The following is a 25,086-nucleotide window of genomic DNA, read 5'->3' on the forward strand; positions in this document are numbered from 1 at the left end:
TATTAAAAGAAATTAATCAGGTGTATTGATAATGAATAATGAAATTATTTCGTGGTTGTCGAGCAAGTAGAAATAGATTTTTTATATAATATCTAATACCACAGAAAGTTCGAACCGCGGTTTTCTCCTTCGAACGTTAACAAACGCTAAAAAGCAGGTTTCCTAAACGCAAAGTAAAATAGACATGATAAAACGAATACGTTAATATTAGTTCAAAAGTATTTTCCATTTAATTAACGAGAGTGTCCTTACTCTCTGTCTCTCTTTCTCTTGATCCGACTTTATCGAGAAATTTAACCTCCTTTTAACGAACTCATTCCGCAAATGTATTTTTCCCTCTTTTCACAGTGACATCTCCTCCAGCCAAAAGGACGAATGGTTTGTGTAGGTGAGTGAAAAGGATTAGTTATTAAAAAGAGGAAACGCAAAATTACCATCGCTTTACCGACCACATATGTACGTACGAGTTACAAGATCATTTTTTTCCCCACATTTTCTTTTTATTAAACGTTTATAGATAAAAAAAAAGGAAAAGCAAAAAAAGAAGTAACCACACACGCCATCATACGTATATATAACAAACGTAACTCCAAAAGTGTTTCATTTTCTCTTTTCACGATTAAAAAATTTTACTTGTTATTCTGTATTCTTTTTTCTTTTATTTTTATATCACTGCCGTGTATTAACTTAATCACATTTGGAAAATCGCATGTGGAACTTCTTAAAAATTTATTACTTCCGATCCCAATAACAAAAGGATAATTTGAGATTGGTATGAAGCTTAAAGTTATCCTTACTAAAGTTGTCCTTCAAAATCGATGAATTAATATCTGCCTTATACGAAAGAAAAAATGAAAAATAAAAAATTAAATAGATTCAATAATGATCTCGAATTCGAGACATATATTAATATGTATATATATTTTTTTTCTTTTTTTGTAGAGGCAGGCCTGGACCAGAGCCCGCAGGGTGAATAGGAGCGGTGGTGCCCTCACCGCCTCCCCCATAAAAGATGAGAGAGGAATTTAATAATTCGTCTCTTACGTCTTAATCGAACGTCGGTCGTGTGTTAACGACGTGTATCGAGACGCAACACAAGAAGATACCAGAAAGAAAGAAAGAAGATTCGCAAAAAAAAAGAAGAAAAAAACAGATAAGGAAGAACAAAAAAAAAGAAGGAAACAAAGAAAGAATAGGAAAAAAAATTGTGTCGAAGTATTCCGAAAATTTACAATGGGGGGATTCGTTTATCTCCATTTTCGATATATATAATTTTTAGAACGAATCCGAGGATAGAAAGAATATTTAAGGACGGTAAAAAAAAAAAAAGAGAGAAAAAGAAAGAGAGAAAAAGAGAGAGTTGGAGAGAAAGAAAAAAAATGATTGGTTAAAAATTTTCTGGTGGCGTCGAAGTTATGCGTGTAAACACACGTGATCGGGAAAACGATCGAAATGCAATTAAATATCTGGATGGCAGATGAATCTGTCCATCTGTCTGTCTGTCTGTCTGTTTGTCTGTTTGTTTGTTGTCTGTCTGTTTGTCTGTGTGAGTACGTACGTACACGCGTGCGTACGTACGTGTGTGCATGAGTGCATCTGACAAGAGTATGTGCTTGTGTGTATGATATGCTCGAAATGACGAAATCCTAGACGCATATATGCGTTTTTTCGAATCAGGATAGAGCAAGATGAGTATTATATGTTAGAAAAAGAAAGAAAAAAAGAAAGAAATAAAGAATTCAATTGGTGCCGCTTATGGTTATTGGTTGTATGGATGGGTTGATGGATGGATGGAACGATTTTACTTTTTTTCTTCTCTTTTTATTTGTTTCTCTTTTTGTTCATTTTATTCTTTTTTTCTTTTCTCGTTATGTAGCCTAGTCAAGTAAGCCAGCTATGTTTCTCTATATCTATTTTATGTGAAACATTAGAGGAAAAAGAAAGAGGCCATGTTTTAGATTCGTACATACGTATCGTATGTACACGAACGATATGAAACGTAGGGTTATCCCCTCCTCCATCTTTTCTTCCTCCTCTCCACTATTTTCTCCTCCTATTTCTTTCCCTCTCTCCTCCTCGATAATAGAGGTAGTGGTAGCGATTTTTCGAGAGAAACGTATTCACACGTACTGATATTTTCCATTCGATATATCCATATATATACACACACATTATCATATATACAGACATATATACATACATACATAAATACATAAATACATACATATATATACGTGTACGCGTTATACGTACGTATGTATATGTTCTATGAAAGAAAAGAAACAAGAGTAAATTCGTCGTTGCTTAGAAAATAGTATATATGGTTTCCCATCGGATTTTCGTACTGTCAGTAGTCAAGTTCAAGAAAACATTGTTCGAACGAATCTTATTGCCGTATTTTATCGTCGATCCTTTCGTCCGAGCCACAGACAGCACTACTATTACTACTATTATTACTATTAATACTGCTACTACTGTACGTCTGTCGCTTATATTATATTATATTCGCGTGGGGAAAAAGAAAAAAATTATAATAATAGGTAGATTTAATTATAGTAGTGTTCGCGAAAGTACATACATACGTACATTATATACACGTACATAAATACATACATCTACCTGTTTATATACTCGTCAGATACGTATACACATACAACATACATATGTAATATACATACATATACATATATGCATATCTCTCTCTTTCTATGTGCATATCATAAAAATATATCATGTACATACATATATCATGTACAAGGGATATGATAGATAGATTCGAACGAATTTATCTGCGAGTTTCTCGAACGAACCTGTATGTATGTATCTATGTGTATATGTGTGCGAGAAAGGGAGAAAGAGAGAAAGAGAGAGAGAGAGAGAGAAGAGGAGGAGGAAGAGGAGGAGGAATCATATCGACGATCGAGAGGTTTCGAAAATAGGGTGGCGGGGTGGTTGGGACGATAAATTTCGCGATAAATCGCACGCCAACGCGACACGTTCCTGTATTTACAACGTTGTTACGACGGGGCTGAACGAAAAGAAAAGAAAAAAAACAAGAAGGAGAAAAAGAAATAATACGATTCGAGGAATGGATAGTGAGAAAGTAGAGGGCAAGAACTCCGATCGTCGCCGTATCGATTATTATTATCGATTGCCATCGATATTAAATAATTTTTAGTCGAGTTCGTTCTCAAACGCCCACCATTCATATCTTCCCCTAAACCTCCCCTCAGTCCTTCAGTCATCGTTTTTCCGCGCGTGAAAATACATGTTTATTATTAGCATCATTATCATTATTATTATTATTATTATTATTATTATTATTACTATTATTATTATTATTATTATCATTAAACAATCGAATTATTTTTGTGACATCAAGCTAAATTAACGACGAAATTTATTGTTATTTTATTCGTCAATCTAATTAATAATCGACGATTGGAGTTCTATTTTCGTCATGTCAATGTATTCTTTGTTTTTAGACATTTTTTTAGACATTATTTTTAAACACACAGATATATATATATATATGTGTGTGTGTGTAGTTTTTTTCTTTTATCTTTTTATCAACACAATGAAAAATTGTATTTAAACGCGAAGTTAGATGTAAACTATACTTTCTATAGAGATATAGATAATATTCCTCGGTTTTTTAATATGAATATAATGTCGAGTTATAGTTATATTTTACTCTCTCGTAAAACGTAAAACTCTAACACTGCCTTTCGGTGAGGACAATAAAAGATGGACCTCGTTCGATGATGATGTTTATGGAAACGATCTTAACGAATCTCGAGAGGATTCTCGTATCATGTTGTTTTTTTATTTTCTTTATTTTTATTCTTTTATCCTTTCTCTTTCTCTCGAGTTCATTTTTATATCATTTCAATATTAGTAATTAATTTCGCGCGAGTGTAAATGCGAGCGTCGTTGTCATAATTTACGCGCGTGTTGTACTTGTAATATACTTGTATCTATCACTAGCCGTTCAGCTTTGTGCCGTCTTCATAGATTACGAATTGCGAAAAAAAAGCATATACATATGTAGAGAATGTAAGTAGGGAAGAAAGAAAGAAATAAAAAGAGAGAAAGAGAGAGAGGAAACAGAGAAAGATAGAAAGAGAAATAAAAACGATTCGAGACGAAAAATCGAAAGAGAATATTTAAATAAAGACAGAGGGAGAGAGAGAGAGAGAGAGAGAAGAGATAAGTAAGAATTTTAGATTATCGATCTTAGCACGAAAATTCATATCACAGCGAACGACGAGATTATTAATCGATTCGATTCGATTCAATTTCTTTAATCTCGTCATTTGCGATCAATAAATTATCGTTCGTTTATTCCCATGAGTCGAGGAACGAAATTAAAAGGACGAATGCGAACGGATAGACAGAATGATAAAGAATGAAAGAGTGAAAGAGAGAGAGAGAGAGAGAGAGAGAGAGAGAGAGAGAGAGAGAGGGATTAAGAATGAGTGAAGAATTAGTGAATAAGAGAGTTAATAAAATATGTATTCCGATAAAGTTTGAATTCGGACACACGGAAGCTAGTTAAAACTGCCACGATGATGATGATTATGATGATGAAGAGGAAGAAGAAAAAAGAAGAAAAAAGAGAGAAAGAATAAGCATGCAAGAAACAATGCTATTAATCAATATTAATCTATCGAAATCAGCCTATGAGAGAATAAACCAAAATGGTTTCTTTTTCTATTTTTTGTTTCTTCTTTTTTTCTTCTTTTCTCTTTTTCTTCCTTTTCCAATTGAAAAAAAGATTATATGAGACGAAGAAGGAAGGAAATATTGAGAATCAATGAAATTGATAAGGATTAATAGAGAAAGAGAGAAAGAGAGAGAGAGAGGGGGGAGAGTGTGAGAGGGTTGATCTATAAATTTACGAGAATGAATCGATAATGTAGAATAATGATAGATCAAATTTTTTCTTTCTTCTTTTTTTCTTCTTTATTCCTTTGAAAAATTTCAATTCGTTCGTACGAGCGTTTTATATTAGAGAAAAAGAGAGAGAGAGAGAGAAAGAGAGAAAGAGAGAATAAGGGATACAATGAGAGAGAGAGAGAGAGAGAGAGAGAGAGAGAGAGAGAGAGAGAGAGAGAGAGAGAGAGAGAATGATAACATATCTTCGTCGTATCTTTGTCGAATTTCGAGCATATCGTTACGACCATATCAATGAATTAGAATAAATTCTATATGTATATCATTCGGTTGTTTTTGTTTGTTTTATATTTTTTTTCTTTGTTGAACAAACGAGAACGTTCTTTCTCACGAACGCTCGTTCGAACGATTATGAGGTAATTTAAATATACATACATACATACGTACATACATACATACAATACATACATACATGCACGTTGTGTACAACGTGTTATTGTAACTAATATCAACGCTCTCGAACATTTCTTTCGATCACTATGAAAACAAAGATGAAATCAAATGAATTTGTGAATTATATGTAGTTGTTAGATCGTTCGACGAGGTACTTTTACACGTCGTTCAAATTGAACTAGGAAAAATTGGTTGTCGCGATTAGTAGATAACTTTGTTAAATGTTTAATGTCTAAACAGAATCGTTCGCTAATCTCTCTTCCGCTTAGTGGATTGAGAAAAGGCACTGCGTAATTTAGAACACGTAATTCGAATTGATACGTAAGAGGAACGATTTAGATTCGTATAACTTATCAATCGTTTATTAATGGGAATCAAAAAGTGAGAGAATGAGAGAGAGAGAGAGAGAGAGAGAAAGAAAGAAAGAGAAAGAGAGAGAAAGAGAAAGAGAAAGAAAGAGAAAGAGGGAGATAATACCGATTATTTATTACCGAAAATTTAAAAGAGCATAAAATTAAAACATTTATTGTACTTATTTTTTTTTCGTGTTATTGTTCGTATCGATCGAGTCTCTTTAATTTTCTTTTCATAATAGTCGATAAATTATCGTCAATCGGTCGATAATTATCACAATACTTAATCACAGGATAGAATTTTAATGAGTAATAATTTTTTAAAGAAAAAAAAAAGACAGAACAAATTATTTTATTTGTCGTTTAATAATCGGATTGTATTTCTATAATTTAATAATATTTTTAGTAATGAATCATTTCAAATATCTTATCTGTTGGTCGATAAAGAAGAAATTCTCATTTTTTATTAGACCAAAATTACAGATAATGCAGATTGTAGAGACTCGATCAAATATCGTTGTATCAATCGGTAATGAAGATTAGTTTCTTCTTTTCGCACTCGAACAATCACGAATAATAATATGACGAATTGAGCGATAGATTTTACGAAAAGGAAAGAAAAAAAAATCTTTATGCATCATTATACGCGTTAATCATCATTTCTTTTTTTTTATTTTTAATAGAAGGATAGAAAAAATTAAGTACGATCCTTTTGATATATAATTGAGATCAAACTTTAGAGATCTTATTTGGATCATCAATTGTTTGAATCGGGAAAAGTTATACTCGCGATTCGCGTAATCATTTTGTAATCATAAGATCTTTATCCTATCCTATGAATTATTCTTTTATTAGTTCTCTTAATTTCTTTTTTTTATTTGAGATCTTCCTCAAGATCTTTCTCTCTCGACAGAAGAAGAAGAAGAAGAAGAAGAAGAAGCGGATGTTAACTTCGTGAAAAGGCAGCTCGACCAGTTTCTCGTGAGACAGCCGTTCTCTTCGTCATGAGATGGTACGCGAGCACGAGCACAGTTACTAAACGAGCCGAAACGATTTGATCGGAGAAATAGAAAGAAATAAAGATAAAGAGAAATAAATAAAAAGAGAGAGAAAGGAGGGAAGAAAGAAAGAAAGAAATCAAGAAGGAAATAAACCAAATTAAAAATACAAACGAGATAGGAAAGATAATTGCGTACGTGTAATTTTGTTCAATTAGACGAACGGCAGATGTGGCTCTCTTAGATTAGAAATAAGACTGTGTTGGACAAATTAATTGTTCATTCGATTGACGATTAACATAATTAGCATATGTATATTTTTATGTAAAACTAATGTTTTAATCATATGATACGATTACCTTAATCAATAGTTTCATTTTATTGATTATATAAAAAATTATCTCCATAATAAGCCGATTGAGTATTCTTTTTTTACAATATATTCAATTGGTTTTTAATCGTTTAATTGTTAAATCATAGATGTTTAATTTATATGGAATGGTTAGTCAATGATTTACGAAGTCGTCTGTGCTTCAATAAAAATGACGTCGAGCGTGACTCGACACGAATTTTATAAAATTAGCATCGAGTTTAACTCGACGATCGTTGGACTCGCTTTATAGTCTTATTCGTAGACAAGTACATTGACTATATATAACTATTCTATTCAGATACATATTATTTCTTTTTATTTTTTTTTGCTTCCCTTATCATTTTCATTCCAATTATTATCGTCGATCGTCAATCGAATTAAATATTGTCTAGTATTTCAAAAATAAAATTAAGGAAATATTTTCTCGATTCGAGAATAACATCGCACAATCGATCTCCATCGATTTTTCTTATGGGCTATAATTGAAAATAAAAATATGAAGGTGGCAAAAGAGAAACTTGCAAAAAAATATAAAAATAAAAAAAGTAAAAAAAGAAGAAAATAAAAAAAAGAAGAAATATAAAGAAACAGACAATAAGAAGTCATTTTTCAGAATCCATTAAAAAGATTTCACGAAATCATTAGAAAGTTTAAAGAAAAAAGAAAAGCAACAATAAATTAGAAACTGTAATAGAACCAATCGCGTCAAGCATCCTCATCACTCGATTATTAAAACGAGAAAGGATACACTCCTTATCAAAAAAACGAGCCTAACAGGGCAATCAGGTATGATATTGATGACGTTGCTCTCTTAAAATCACGATCTTCAAAAGGAAACCGATCCTCGATCGATCGAGATCGAGATGGCAGAATGTGTGTTCTCGAATGATATTTTATCTCTCCTGAGTATATATAAGCAACTAATGTATTAGCAACTAATTGTTGCTTCTTTATTTAAAACGACGAAATTATAGAGAAAGAAAAAAGGAAAACGAAATAAAAGAAAAGAAAATTGTCATATTAATAAACGATCACGTCGATCCATATCGTATATAAATCAATCTATTTAAATGCGATCGATCTCGATCTCACTTAAGAATTAATTCATTTCTACGAAAATATTTTAATTATCTTTACAAAAAGGAAACCTTTACGAAGAAATGTAAATCCATTTTATTAAGAAAAACTAACTATTTATGGTAGTGAGTGAGACAGAGAGAGAGAGAAAGGGAGAGAGAGAGCTACAGATCCTCGCTCTTTTAGCAAAACGAAAAAGTAAAGTAAAGTAAAGTATAATAAAATAAAAATAAAAATAAAAAAAAAGAAATAAAAAATAAAAAAAAAAAGAAAGAGGAAAACGAAATGATAGAAACGTATCAATCTCGTTAATTTATAACATCATTGTACTTATTCACGCGTTACCATCAGCCATTACTATTCATCGTGAAATCTCATCCTATCACCGATAGAAGAAAAAGAAGAAATGAAAAGAGGAAGAAAGAGAGAAAGAAGCAAACAGAAAGAATAAAACACAAAGAAAAAGAATTAAAAAATGAAACTGATTATTTCGTATATAATACGAGTGTATCGTAATGTTTATATACTTATAACGACACAACTACATATATACGTTCCATGCTCGAATTTTATCGAACGCGAGTTTTGAATCGCGCTAAAAAATAACAACAAAATAATAATAATAATAATAATAATAATAATAATAATAATAATAATAATAATAATAATGATAATGATAATAATAATAATAATAATTTATCCTTTCCGGTTAGTTTATATTAACGAAAAATTCCATAGTAGGAATTTTAATTCTAAGGAGGAGAAGGAGGAGGAGGAGGAGAAGAACGTCGAGTGTGAGGGAATTTCTTTTTTTTTTGTACGGTGCGAGAAAAAAATAAAATAAAAGAAATGAGAATAAAAAGAGATTTGAAAGACGTTAAAATACACACATGCACACATATACACATAATTATATATATATTATATATATATATATATAATATATATATATACTCCTCCCAACTTGCGTTTGTAATTTCGAGTATATGGAGCAAGACGTAACAATAAGTATAATGGGGGAAACAATACAATAATTTTTCATACTGTTTTTACTTTTTACTACTATGATTGCATACAGCTGCATAATGTTATTCTTATTGTATACTATATATTTATAAACTGCGTAAACGCGCGCGCTCACCAATGAATAAATGTGCAAAATCCCGATAATACACGAACACACATACACAAGTGCATAGAAGAAAAGAAAAAGGAGAAAATAGAAGAGGAAAAAGAAGAAGAAGAAGAGGAAGAAGAAGAAAAAGATAAAGTAAATAAATAAATAAATAAATAAGAAAACGGTGGAAGAAATAATAAACGATGAGAGAACGATAAAACATATAGGTACACGTAATATACCAAAGATAATATTATGTGAAACAACCTTACATACACACATTATGCTCTATAGTTTATATCTACTATAGCAGTCGCGAGATGAATTAAGCTCGACTTATGGTGTATAATTATTATTAACAATTATCGTCGAAGAATGATCTGAAAAGAATGTTTGTGCGATAGCTTGCGTATTTCAAAAAGAAAAAAAAAGAAAGAAAGAACGAAAAGAAAGAAAGAAAGAAAGAGAGAGAGAGAGAGAGAGAGAGAGAGAGAGAGAGAGAGAGAGAGAGAGAGAGAGGGAGAAAATCTTATTGCACGTTTACGTGCATGTATGTATCTACTCATGTGTGTGTGTGTGTATATGTGAGAGATAGAATGAGAAAGAGAAAGAGAGAGAGAGAGAGAGAGAGAAATGAAAGAAAAAAATAAATAAATAAAAAAAAATAAAATAAAATAAAATGCAAAAAAAATATAATTGAAGTAAACGAGTAAGGAAGGAAAGGGGAATGATAAATCTAGAAAAGCGCAGCATCCTTTTATCGAAGCAGAAAATCGCCGGCTCGTAACCGCGCGAGTTACACACAGTTGGCCACTGCAAATCGTTTCGTAATATTCGGAATGTGTCGATCGTCTCGAATGATAATGGAAATAAGGTAGGGCGGTAATCGTGCTAGAAACAAACGTGAAAAATCTCTCTTAAGATCTACTATGTACGATCTCGTTTTGGATATATTTTGAGAATTTAGAAAGAAAAAAGAAAAGAGAGTGATAAACAATATTTTATATTTTTCATTTTCAACGGTCCTTTCGTTTTTTAATTCGTCAGATTAATGAATAAAAGTTATTTAAAAAAAAGGAAAAGTATATAGAAGAACAAACAAGTAGAAAATATATACACATGTACAAAGTAGTATGTTATATAAAAATGAATTTGTTTAGGAATTTATGATTAATGTTAATAAGAGAGAGAGAAAGAGAGATATACGTATATAGATCATTTTGAGACGATCGAGAATCGATAGAAACGGGACGTATTGTTTAATATGTTTTTATCGACGAAGAAAATCGACAACTCTCTGTATGTGGATGTGTGGATAAGTATGTGTGTGCGTTCATGCGTGCGTGCCTGTGTGCATGTGTGCATATCGAGGAAGATTAAGAAAAGAAAATGATCGATGATAAAAATGGGAAGTAGCTCAGGCGGCTACGAGCAGGGATCGATCGGGAAACTTCGAAAACCGCTTGGTAATTTCAGTGCTAATAAAGCAACAAAGGAAAATAACAAAAAGCAAAAAAAAAATTAAATAAATAAAAAAGGAACACTAATTATATCTATGAATATCCTATATACCCGAAAGCAAAAAGAAACAAACAAAAAAATAAATAAATAAATAAAAAAGAAAAAAAAAGGAGAAAAAAATGAAATATAAAAAAAAACGAAGGTAACTAAAAGCATTGTAATCTATTAGAGGCAAAGAAAATGAAATAGAGAAGTCCCTAATCTTGTATGGTTTTGTTCGACCACTGATTTGTCCGTGTGTGTTCGTTATTGAAATATGTTTCTTTAGTAAAAAAATGTTGAAAAATTCGTATCTGTTGTTGTTGTTGTTGTTGTTATTGTTGTATGACCAACCAACAAATTTGTCCTTTTTCATTCGGTCCACTTGGCTTTTATCTTATTTATTTATTTATTAGGATAACAAAATTATAGAAAAAAGAAAAGAAGGAGACAATCATTTTTATGTGATTGCAAATTAAAAATTATGTATAAACAAAAAAAAAAGAAAGAATTATTGAGGTAAGTTATCCATAGATCGTCATATAATATATTCATAGAGAAGATTTAAAGTAATATATAGAAAATGATAGTGAAACGAAATAAAAAAAAAAAGAAAGGGGAATGATTAGAAAAAACGAAATAAAATAAAAAAAAGATAGAGGATTTGGTAAAGTAAGATAAATGTATATATACATATACATTTACATATACGTACATATATATCCATGCATGTAACGAAAGATAAATCAGGGAAGAGCTTGGAAAGTAAGGGTGCTGGTGGGGGGGGTTAGTCTCGAAGCGTGCGTTGGTTAGTAGAAAGCTACGCGTCAGAGCTCAGTTCGTTTGCGACGCTCGTGTCGTTCGCATCTCTTTCGTGTATTGTTATTGTTATTATTATTATTATTATTGTGTAGTTATTATAGTTCGATCCGTCGTCGTCGTCGTCGTCGTCGTTCCTTCTTCGTTTCGATTATTTTCATTCGTTCGGTTCGTGTCATTGAACGGGGATATAGATAAAAGAAAATCATCGAGAGTGTCTTGAAATAATTCATGAAAATTTTCAACTACAGTGATTGATATAATCGAGATAATTGGTGTCCATTATTACACAAACGAATTTTTCTAAATTGATATATAATAATGATATCTTTTCTTTCTCTTTCTTATATACATATAATTAAGATTATAAAATATGAGTGATAGTAATAATGATGATGATAATAATAATAATAATAATCATAAAGAATAATTTCTTACAATTAGAATCATTTAAAATTTATTAATCGTATGAACGTATCTAATGATCTAGACAGAAAAACACATACTTCTAACATAAACAAACAAGTAGTTACATCCAGTGTGTACAGTTTTGGTGACCTGGTTATATACTTATATATATGTATGTATATGTATATATATAGAAAAATCTAGTGTGTGATCTAGTGTAAGATCATAAAGACGATCCAGTAGTTTCGGTAGATCGATTCTCGCGGATACCGTGGGAAATGTTTGAAGGTGAGAAGAAGGATCGAAGAAGTAAGAACGAAGAGTCGGTGATCGAGGATCAACGTGGATCTATGTGGATAGGACGAGATCGAGGAAGAAGACGAAGATAGAAAACAGATAGAAAAAGAAACGGAGCTATCGAAGAAGAAAAAGAAATATATAGATAGATAGAGAGAAAACATAGGATATTTTTACCTGTTTCTTTCTTTCTTTTCTTCTATCTTTTTTTTTTTTTTTTAATATATATAGTTCTTTCTCTCTTTTTTTCTCTCTTTCTTTCTCTCTCTTTTATTACACCATGGCGTCGAGATCATCGACCTTTTCCTGGATGCTGCGATATCTTCTGCTGTCGTCCTTCGTCTTATGGGACTCGACCATAGCCCGTGGGACTAAACGTGGACTTAAACATGGTAAGCGTTAATTAAAGTACATACAATAATATGAATTGTTATCAATTTATTATTTATCGAAAACAAGACACTTATTTGTCTATTTATATAAATATATAAATATATATTTTTGTTTTTCCTACTTTAATTTAAAATGATTAACCATAATTGTAATAGTATTACTATATTATATATAACAGAGTTATATTAAATTATGCAACCTTCAAGAACTTATAAATAATATTAATCAGCGTTGTATCATACAGAACAACGCGAACTTCAATAGTAGTAGTATGCACTTACACACATATACATACTTATAAAGTTTTTATTAACTTATTATCATTTATCAAAAATATTAATCTATCCATTTTCCTATCTCAACGAATTTACCATAATTTCCACGACATTATTATGTAATACATATAGAATATTTATATAAAACTTATACGTGATGGAATGATACGAGCATCGTAAAAGGAAAAGAGAAACAAACAGACAAACAAAGAAACAAAAAAGAAAGAAAAAATACAGCGGGTCCGGTACAACAATCTCGAATACAAGAGTCTCACATCGGATTCCCCTTTTTTCTTCGTGTAAATACATCATAGGTATACGAAAAATGTTACGCGTGTGGTCTTATAGGAAAAAAAGGAAAAAATATGGGAAAAATTCTCTCACGTATTCGTAAGACCGCGAGAGGGAGGAGAGCGGAAAGTAGGGGGAGGGTGAGGGGGGTGTGTGTGTGGCGACCTCGTAAAAGTTCCCCGTTCTCTTCTGTCCAAGAATATTAAGTGTCAGGAGGAACATTCCGCACCTCCCGGGCTCTTTGGCTTTATATTTAGCGACGTATGCTCTCTTTCTATTTTCTTTTGATTCTATCTGTCTCTTTCTGTGTATGTGTCTCTCTTTCTCTTTCTCTCTCTCTTTTGGTATTAGTATCTCTAGAACAGGGGGCGAACACAAGGCACGGCACGACACAGCACGGTACGGAAAGGCACGGCACGAGCGTAAACGGCGCCCTTTTTACGGCTAGTCGAAGAGGACGACGATCAAAGGCATTCTCTCTGACCATCGATTCTCTGTCTCACTCTTTATCCCAGTGAAACGTATATAAGTCTATCCTTATCTTACGGACAGGTCGCACTCGCATACGTAGATATATACATATATACATACGCATACGCATATATATATATATATATATATATATATATATATATATAGTAAAAAAGGGGTGGATACACATTGAAGTGACAGTAACGTGTGTTATGGTTTTAAGAGGGTGAATGATTTTTTTCTTTTGTCAACTCGATTAGGAAATTAACATAATGTATTTCGAATTAGAAAATATTTTTTTTGCGTATATATATGTATGTTTTTGTCTGTATATGCATATGTGTCTGTGAGAAAGAGAGACATTAATATTTATTCGTATACATAGAAATCCTTTTATTTGTTATGGTTACAAAATCGATGATCAATAAAATAGGCACAGTAGGGTGTAATTCACCCAATCGTATTTCTCGAGATCGGATCTTTGAGATATATCGAAAGATCGATCGACACAGAGTACCAATACCGCTCATGAATCATTTCCTGTTTCTAAAGACCCTAGAGGCGCTTTTCTCGTCTACTGAAAATTTGAACTTGTCAAATAATTTATTTAAAAATTAATAATTACATTTCAAATTGAATTAAAATATGAATTAAGAATAAAGTTAAGGATTATAAATTCAAGTAATTATTGAAATGTTTTATTTAAGAAATTTACATACAGATATGTTCTTTCATAGTAAAAAATAATCTTTCTATCGTAATGGAATTCATTAGAAATTTTGTTATAGTAATGATAGTTTTATTTTCAATATTAATTTCCGAACGAGATTATCTCCAGTGAATTCTTTCTTTCTTTTATTGCTTTTTATTTTTTTGTTTATTCTTTTTGTTTTTTCTTTTCTTTTTCTTTTTTGTTCGTTTTTCAATACGAATCGATCCGTCTTTTAAAGCTTCCCATTTAGAACGAACGTTTACGTTTATTCGCATACGAGCGAAACGAACGATTAAAGTTAGCCTTTCGCTGAAACTAATTAAATTAATTATCTCTCTCTCTCTCTCTCTCTCTTTCTCTTTCTCTTTCTTTCTCTTTCTGACACACCAAACGACCATTCACCATCGACCGTTTAGATAGAAAACAAGTATACCGTTTACGCATAGCTATGCCGACTTTCATGCCGATACACACAACGCCTTGTTCATCCTTTCTCTCAATGAGATTTTATCTTATTCTTTCTTTTTTTTTTCCAAAGAAGATGCGTCTATGTACTTCATTCTCTGATATAATATACATTGCGATTTCTTCGTAGTCTTTTCGTTTATTGTTTTGGTCATACTGATACGCATTATTCACGCCCGCGATAAGAGTCAGAAATTTTCTAGAAAAGATACATACGTATGTATGTATGCGTACGTACTTTGTTGGTATGGAACGAATCCTTCTAGAAAAAAATAATTAAAAATTATTTGTTCGTAAATTAATTAGTTATCATAAAAAAAAGAAAATGATAAAAATGATTTTAATTATGAATTAAAAGTCATCGACGTATGACAGATATCTATAAATTATTTCTTTATTATCGTGAATTTATTTTTCTTTTTTCTTTTTTTTTTTTTGTTTCTTTTAGAGAATAGATTTTCTCTCGTATTTTTTGCTTTTACAATATGAATCATGCAATTTTTCTAATGTTATAGTTGTCGCTTTAATGTCGTTTTAACGTAAAAATAAGTCTACGTAGGTCTAGGGTAACTTCCGATATGTACTATATAATTTCTGAATAACTTGGTAAACAAGATACGAGAGAATGAAATGGGATTAGGCCATTGAATGCAATCGTCTTTGTTACTTACTTTTGCTTCCTTTTGTCTCTCTCTCGCTTGTCAGCTTTTATTGCGATGTACTGTCCGTCTTGAGTTATCTTGGAACTTTAATGTTCATTCAATGCATCTTTTATTTCTTGTTTTTTATTGTTTTTCTTTTATCCTTCCTCCCCCCGGAGTATTGTATTACATATAATTACGTACAATTTTTTTTTATATGAAGAGAGCGAGAGAGAGAGAGAGAGAGAGAGAGAGAGAGAGAGAGAGAGAGAGAGAGAGAAAGGGAGAAAATTATGAGTTGTATGAATCATTTCAGTTCGTATATTTTTTATCAAGAATATATCAGCTTGTATATTACATTAGAAATATTTCGATCAATAAATTTTTAGCACACATTTCATTATATAGATATTTCATTTCATACATTTTTACGTGTCATCTTATAAATTTTATTAAAAACATTTTATTTTGTAAATTTAATCGTGATAATAATAGAACACATTAGAATACTCCAAAATAATATTGAATTAAAACTGTTTTAAAATTCTTGATTAAGAAAAATCTTAGAAAAAAAAAATAAAAAGAGAGAAAGAAAAATTTGTAAATCCTTTTCTAAATAATTTACAAATCGCACGATAAAAAGAGATAGAAAAAAAGGATATATCGAAAAAAAAAGAAAAAAAGAAAGAAAAAGAGAGAGAAATTTATTGTTAAAGAGAATATGCGAGTAGGTAAATACAGAGATTTGGTTAGACAAATAGGATCGTATCTCTTTATAGAAGAGACACACGGTAGACGGTCTACTCGCATTAATTCCAAGTCAGCCTGCTAATCGTTCGTCCACAAGCCAGGAACGTGAACTCGAGAAACGTGAAGGATGAAAGGCGTCACGCGTGTGTGGCACGCGACGAAAATAATCGCTCGTTCCTCTTCCATTCGGGGATTTAACACGCGTGTTTACGTTTATCAGAACGTAGAAAAAAAAGAGAGTGAGAGAGAGAAAGAGAGAAAGAGAGAGAAGAGTTGGTTCTGTCCTTTCGTGGCGTCCAGAAACCGGATGATTTATGATATTCGCTACCCCGTCGTGCATTTCGTGGTCCATGTGATTCGTCTTTATGGGCGCCATCATCGTGACGTCTTCATTTTTCTCAATCCTTGATCCATACACCAGGCTTAATGGATTTCACTGTTCAGAAAGAGAAAGAGAGAGAGATAAAATGCATTCTTTTTATATATCGATTAGTCCATCAACATCAAAATTTTTCCAAATAAAATCTCTAATATCGATCTAACAATCGAATAATTATTTCTTTTATTAATATACAGATTTAAATAATGTTAGATTAATTTCAATACAGGCGTTTAATGAATAAAATTTCTGACATTGATCCAAGCAATAATTTGTTACAATTTTCTTTTTTAAATAATATTTATTATGAGTCAGATATAATTTAGATTTTTCTTATAATACAATTCTATTACTACGATCGATAATAAAATGATATAAAATATAATAAGAATCGATTGAGATGGATCATTAAAAGAAGAAAAGAAAAAAGAAATAAAATTATTGTTTTCGTGTCTTGTTACTCTTTACAACGAATTTATTAATGAACGAATTCTCGGTCATCGTTCATCGTTCATTCCCCGAAGGAACTACTTTCGGTAATAGGTGTGATTCAGTGTGTTCGAATCTCTCGACAAGCTCTCGTCTCAAACTTGGGAACAGAGTTTCACCGATCTCGATGTCGCATTAAGCTGGCAAAGTCTGAACCAGTAAGTAGAGGCTATTTATAAAGATCCAACACGGAGAGAGAGAGAGAGAGAGAGAGACTATAAGATAACTAAGAAGACGATTTTTTCCCTTTCTTTTCTCTCTCTCTCTCTCTCTCTTTTTCTTCTAATCCAAATCTAGAGACTTGAATGAGATTGAAATTATTTCGGAATCATTTCTCTTTTTGCTTCCAAGTAAACTTTAAGCATATGACACATAATTTTCATTTCGTGCTAAACATTCCTAATTATATAATTAGAATACATAATTATAATTTCTAAATACTAATTATTAATAAAAATTTTGATTAATCCGAAACGTCTATGAAACAATTGTATTATGAAGAAAAGAAATGACAAGTACTTCCGACACGAGACAACTCAATGTGGAAGATTCATTGCGTTGCAATTGAATACGTAGTTACGAGAAAAAAGAAAAAAGAAAAGAAAAGGAAGAAAATGTAGCGAAACAATTTAAAGAAAAAAAAGTAGAAGAAAAGATAAAAGTATAGTTCAGAGGGTCGAATAAGAGATATCAGGGTGAATACTCGAAATGCGGAAGTCAAGAAGAAGAAGAAGAAGAAGAAGAAGTAAGAGGAGGAGGAGGAGGACGAAGCCAGAGCTCTTGCAAGTAAGTACTTGCGAGTATCATCGAGGTGCTACCACCTCTTCAGAAAGAGAAAGAGAGATAGAGGAACAGAAAGATAGAAAGAGCGAGAGAAAAAGAGAGATAGAGAGAGAGAAAGAGAGAGAGAGAGAGAGATAGTTGCGAACTCGCAGTGCAATTAGCTCGGAGATATCGCTTTAATGGTCGGTACTGTCGAGGCAAGGAATTTTCTTCCTTCTCGTGTAAACTTCAACACACTCCTGTCGACTTTTAAAAGCATCCCTTCTTTTTCCCCTCCTTTTAGGAAGCCCTCTTTCTAACGATAGCTTATTATCAGCGTGGTACTCAAACTCGCACATGGTTTCGTTAATCATCTTCTACCATTCGTCACGTTTTATTTAACTCGTTTCAAGTTCATTATATTTTTCGATTATAAAAATATATGTATATATAAATTATATATATTTAAATAATTAAATATTATTCATATCATAATCATAAAATTATAAATTTTAATATGATAAAAATAAAACCATTTCTTATTTATCATAATCAATATATACATATACGCGCACATACATATATATATATATATCATTATATATATTATAATTAATTTTAATTTGTTTATGGGACATGAGAATTAGATTCTTATAGATTACAAATCATTGATGAATTTCGTAGTGAATGAATTTGGAATTCACATGACTGCTATTATTCAATTGAAACGGAAGTGGATGCTGGATGGGAGAGTAAGAATGAGAGGGAGAGAGAGAGAGAGAGAGAGAGAGAGAGAGAGAGAGAACATCACGTGCATGCATTTCGTAAATAGGTTCCATCGAGACAGGAAGTCTCTCTTGCCAGATGCTGTTCGTCTTTCTCGCACGATCGCATTATAATCACGTCTAAAGCCGGATTCTGAAACCTTCTTCCGAAAGGAAGCCATACCTATTTCTTTCAATAGCAATTCGCCACCTTTATTATTTTTTATTTTAGCTTCCTTTGTGAGTGAAAGGATCTTAGGTTGTTCTTTCAAATGGTTTCTCTGTGATCAGACATGCGTGTGAGTGTATATTATTATTATTATTTATATATATATATAAATAAATAATAATAATAATTAAAATTGAAATAAATAATTTAAACTGTTATATCGATCGTTATATAGATCATTAAAAAAAAAAGAAAAAGGAAGAGAAAAAGTAAATACGATAAAGACTAAATTAAATCTCACTTCGACGATCGCGCGGACGAGAACTAGTGAAACTAATTAATAAAAAAATAAATAGATAGCTTATAAGAGAAAAAATTGTTGATTCGAAATCTCGAGCGCGTAGTTCGCGCGATCTTTCGAAGAGATTAAGCAGCAAAGGCGGCTTAGCTCGCATCTTGTCGATCGTTATCGAGCATCGTCCCGGTTCTTCGACGAAGAAAAGACTAGTTTCATGCGCGCGCGCGCCCGCGTTCGCATGAGAAAGAGAAAGAGAAAGATAAAGAAAGAGAAAGAGAGAGAGAGAGAGAGACAATTTGTATTCCAACAAAGTCTGCCGTTGTTCAAGCTCGTATGGACCACGACGAGATATCGGATAACGATCTCACGCCTCTGTAGTACGTCTTTTGCTTCCCTTATTATCGCGCCGATATTAATGACGAAATTAAACGAGACACTAGATCGTCTCTAAAGTGCCGACACAAGCTCATCTTCTTTCCCTCTTTCTTCTTTTTCTTCTAAAGAAAAGAAAATAACAAGAAAAATTAATTAGAAAAAAAAGATATACAAGAGCGAAAAAAAATTTAACATTTTTCAAGATTTTTCTTCGATATTATTACGATATCACGAATTTATTATATCGATCTTACCTTTTATTAATATTTTATAATCGGAAAAGAATGAACAATATTTTTATATATATTGTACATAGATATACATATATAAATTTTAAGATTTATTCAAGTTTAAGAAATGTTCTAGATATTTTCGATCTTTCGATCTTTCTCGTGAATCATAATATCTCGGTAGCTTGGTGATCCTTGTTGATAAAACGATGTATCTCTTTATATGGCGAGAAGAAGCATTCGAGTAAAATACATGCCCCGGTGTAGTCACATTTGTGTTAAATCGTTTTACGTATGGTGTCACGTTTATATGTACGTAGTTACATACATGTACATATGTACATGTAGCGGTTGTTCGATATACATAAATCTAGGATGGTGACTCGTATAAATCAGGACTCGCTTCGTTTTCGTCGAGGATCGAGAGGGACGGCTCGTTTCTTCTTCTTCTTCGTCTTCTTCTTATTCTTCTTATTCTTATTCGTGGTTTAACGAGCTCTTACCCTTTTCTGGCATCGTAAGAGAACTTTCGATCGATCGATAGTCTCACATAGCTTCGTTCCGGTCTATAAATCGAGAAATACAAACACGTAATTATTATGGTGTAAATACACTCACTATTTTGATTTTTAATCATAGATCATTAATCATAGATCATTAATCATACGCATGTGTATATATATATATATATATATATATATATATATATATATATATATGTATGTATACAGATTCTTCTTTATTTTAATAATAGCATTAAGTAAATCGAGTATTTTTTAAATGATCATTATATTTAAATTATTTTGTTAAACTAATTACAAACGATTAATCATTAGTCGACAATTCATTCATTTTGATTTGTTTATTTATTTGGTAATATAAATTGAATATAAATATAAATACGAATTTGTTCTAATTTTTGTAGAACAACGACAATATTAATCTTCCGAGAATATCCGTTTCGTCCCTCTTCGTCTTTTCACCTTCGTTTCCGCCCACTCGACCGAAATTGCAGCTTCGAGAATAGCGCCTACTCGCGTGCTCCTTCCTTCCTTCCTTCCTTCCTTTCTTTCTTTTTTTCTTTTTCATATATTTTCTTCTTTTTTCTTTTTTTAAAATGTTGACTCGAGGCGCCAGCAGCGAAACCGGAAACGTGTTGCCAGAGAATAACTTGGCCTAATTCTATAACATATATTGCGTAGAAACACATTGAGTAATCTTCTCAAGAAACAATAGTTGATATCATACAATCAATAGTTTTTATTATTATTTCATAATATTGCATAAATAAAAATTATAAATCTTTCGAATAAAAATTAGATTACTTCATTGAAAAATATTTTTGTTTAATTTGAAATTGTAATTTAATCTGAAGTACAATTATTTTCTTCCAAAAGAAAAAAAAAGGAAAAAAGAAAGGAAAATATTAAAATTCAATCCAAAGTTCATAGAAATTGTCATAGAAAATCGTTTTTATATCGTTAGAAAAATTTCTCTCGTGGTAACAATTAACAAGAGAAGAGAATTCTCTCGAACAGGAACATAAAATCACATCGTACCATTTAGGTAGAGCTCGTGAAGTTTCTTGTCCCGTCGTTGTTCTTCAGAATCCTCGAAGCTCATTCGAAAAGATAGAAGAGGACGACGTTCGAGGGACGACCAAGGCCAAGGCCAAGGCCAGTTAAGGAAAATCTAGTTTTCTTTATCTTTTCATGGAAAAGAGAAGAAAAAAAAATTCACAATAATTATTTAACAAAATGTATTTATTAATCCTTTAATATCTTAATGTTTAAAGACTTTCGAATGTTACATTGAAAATTATTAAGTATCATTAAAAGAAAAAAAAAAGAAAACATTTATTAATTCATTCAATCGACATTAATTATTTATACGAATCTTTAAAAAAAAAAAAAATTCTCAAGTATTAATCTAACAAAATATTGCTTGTCGAGTCATTTGAATAATTATTAATAATATTCGTGTTCAAATATTTAATCGTTTTATTCCTAGATTATTACTTATCGATTTAATGAAAGAAAGTTCGATTGATTCATTAAAAAAAAAAAAAAAAAGAAAAAGAAAGGAACCAAAGAGAAGACAAGAAGCAAAAAGAGATATTTCTAATTATTTTTAATTATAATATTTTCACGTTTATATGTACACATATACGCACACACGCAGAGAAAAATGTCGTTCGTAAAATGAAATTTTCAATGAGAGTTACCTGATCGATTCTCGTAAAACGTAGATAAAGATTTTCCGATCGATCGATTATATGGGATATTATTATTCGATGGGTAATGAAAAGGAAGGTGATTACAGGCTTTAGAGCAATGGCAGCGTTGCTTTAAGAGAATTTATTTTTAGAATGATCGTTCCACTGGAAAGAGCAAGATACATGCATTTGCGTGCTTTTTCCGGGAACGACGAACAGCTATTTCACTGACCATTAATTTCACGTTCATTTTCGAGAGAGAGAGAGATGGAGAAAGAAATTTTACAAGATATCTACTTGAAAGAAACGTCTTCTAATACCTAAGCAGATTAATGCTTTCTAACTCTTTCTATCAACTCTTTCTATATCTTTCTTACTCTCTCTCTCTCTCTCTCTCTCTCTCTGTCTCTCTTTCTTTCTCTTTCTTTTTCTCTATCTTGTGTATCTGTTGGTTGAGCTTCAGGATATATCCTTACTGTTAATTAATACGATCGCTCGTGTCGGGATAGCTAATGTAAATAAGATCGCAACGATGGAGAGATAAGATCAGTGCTCGAGCATGTTACTTGCTCTTTCTCTTGATCGACCACACGAAAGAAAAGAAACATACTTGTATGTTCCGATATAGTTTCTTCTTCCTCTTTTCCCTTCTTCGATTTCTTCAACTTCTACTTCGATTCATATCGGAAACATCATATTATTTGATTTATATTATATTTTTTAATAAATTTATAAATATATATTGTTACGATTTATGCTAGAGAAAAGAATTTGTTATTTTATATTTGACTTATGTTTGATTTTATTTATCACATTTTATTTAATTCATTTAATGTCATCATTTATCATATGTTAAGATGATATTTCTTCGTAAAAGTTGTTAGCAAATTTTGCAGTTAAATATTCATGCCAGTTCGCATGAAAGAGAAAAGAAAGATAGACTTTGTTGTAAAGGTGTCAGCGAGTTGACAGGAACTCTGTGCTTGAAAGGAATCCACGAGTCATGCCAGAAGGACCGTGTGACCCTTTCTCGGGCTTGGCAATTAAAGTAACGCTTCGAAGGACATCCATTTCCTTCTTCCTCGTATTTTGTAGCAAAAAAAGAAAAAGAAAGATGGTACTTTCATAAAAATAAAAAGTTTTTTATTTCTTTCTTTTCTTCTTTCTTTTATTATTTTTCATAACCTTACTATCGAATAATTTCTATCCAACCCTAATCGTAAATTACAAAATTCAATTGTTAATCCATCGAACAAATTAACTAATAATCATTATTATAATAAACAGTATTAAAAATGTTTTATCATAAAAATCTTCTAATCTCTATCAATCAAATAAAACTGATAATAATAATAATAATAATATTTATTCTAATATAATTTCAATTATATTATTTGTAAAAATTATAGAAGAAAAAATATTTTTTCTCCAATGATGTATATATATACACATATATATATAATGGACATCTTTGTTCACATTCGAGCGTTCACTCTATAGTTGAGTATAGTAAGGTACTAAGTCGTGTGTCAGGGTTTATCTTTACCTATAACTCTTCTCCTAGAAAAGTAGTCGTGGTGGTAGCAAGTCGGCTTATCGTCCTGAGAACCACTTGTTGTTACAACCAGCCAAGACCCCATAAGTCCCATAGGAACGGCCGATTGTGAGCTTTAAACTCCTCTTATACGGCTCTTCTTCTTCTTCTTCTTCTTCTTCATATTCTTCTTTTTCTTGTTCTTTTTCTTTTTCATCTTCGTCTTCCTCTTCTTCGTCTTCGTCTTCTTTTTCTTTCTCTTCTTCTACGAGCTCGTTGTGACTCTGTCACACAATGCACGTACTCGATTATCTGCGGAATGCAATTACACCTTGCATTTCTCTTTCGAGAATCCTCTTCAAAAAAAAAATATTTAAGAAAAATATTTTTAAGACGAATTTTCGAGTTTACGTTGATTTGGTTTGGTACAATCTTTCTTTCGTTTTTTTTTTCTTCTACTGCTCGGCTCGCTCGAATCGTCGAGTTTAAAAATCGAATTGTCCTTTCTTAAAAACTGTCCGTACGATTTTTAAATTCAATCATTCTTGTTATGAGTTCTTAAGTAAATTTGAAAATCAGATTGTAAGTCTGGTTATTAAAAAGAACTACACTACTTAATTAACAAGTCTAAAAAGTCATAGAAAAAAGAATATTTTCATTCAAGAACTTTTGTCAGATTTTCAATATTTTTATTTGAGATTGAAAAGGAAATTATATTAATTCTCTTAAGAATATTTTCACTTAAATTACACATCGATTAAATTCGTTTATTTATTCGCAATTAAAAATATTTTATTTAAAGTCGAATGTTCGTATAGAAAAAAAAGAATTAGCAATCACGAAGGATTAATTTAAAGAAAAAAAAAAGAAAGAAAACATAATATTAATTTATAAATACGTTTAATTTTCGATATGTAATGCCGGATGAGGAAGAAATTCGTGCATCGATAATCGATTTGAAATTGTTCGTGTGTCACGCATGCACGTATAATCGAACGTGGGACTCGAGTGGCCTCGACGAATAAGATAAATCGATCGCGTTCGCGAAACACCGTTCGACGATCGTGTAGAAACGATTGTCCCGGGCGTCGGTACTTCAAGCTTTGTAAGAACTCGTTAGGAATTGACTTTAATGATTTAATTACCACGAGAAGGAGCTATATATTCTCTTTCTTTCTCTTTCTTTTACCGCTTTTATTTCTTTCTCTCTTACCGTTGCTGTGCAAGAAGATATTAATTATACTTGACTGGGTTAAACGTTTGTATGGATACGCAAAAAGTTAGTAATTATCTAATATTTTGTCATTCTTGTAAAATTCCTTTGCTGTCAATTAGATAAGAGAGAGAGAGAGAGAGAGAGAGAGAGAGAGAGAGAGAGAGAGAGAGGAAGAAAGAGAGAATGATTTAATTTTGAGAAAATAAGTAAAACAAATAATAATTAAATTTTAATAATATTATGAATAAAATAAAAATAAAATTTCTACATTTTTACTTATAAATCTGGTTACATTTATAATGTATACAAAATTTTTGATATTCGTATCGAATAAATAACAATAGTAAATACAAAAATATCGTTTGA

The 25,086-nt window shown here is 31.3% G+C and overlaps 1 protein-coding gene across 2 annotated transcripts in view; it reads left to right on the plus strand.

The window, feature by feature from the left end:
* The first annotated feature begins 943 nt into the window (after positions 1-943).
* LOC127070769 (laminin subunit alpha-1) overlaps positions 944-25,086 on the plus strand; it is a 119,224-nt gene continuing 95,081 nt past the window's right edge. Inside the window, exons 1-2 of one of the 2 annotated variants that reach the window (XM_051009178.1) lie at positions 944-11,754; positions 12,031-12,683. In XM_051009178.1, coding sequence (XP_050865135.1) covers positions 12,572-12,683 — 112 coding nt within the window. In that variant the 5' untranslated portion in view covers positions 944-11,754; positions 12,031-12,571. The remainder of the gene's footprint in view (positions 11,755-12,030; positions 12,684-25,086) is intronic. The other variant, XM_051009179.1, reaches the window with a different exon arrangement.

The sequence above is a fragment of the Vespula vulgaris genome, chromosome 19 (genome assembly GCF_905475345.1).
Source record: "Vespula vulgaris chromosome 19, iyVesVulg1.1, whole genome shotgun sequence".
Classification (NCBI taxonomy): domain Eukaryota; kingdom Metazoa; phylum Arthropoda; class Insecta; order Hymenoptera; family Vespidae; genus Vespula; species Vespula vulgaris.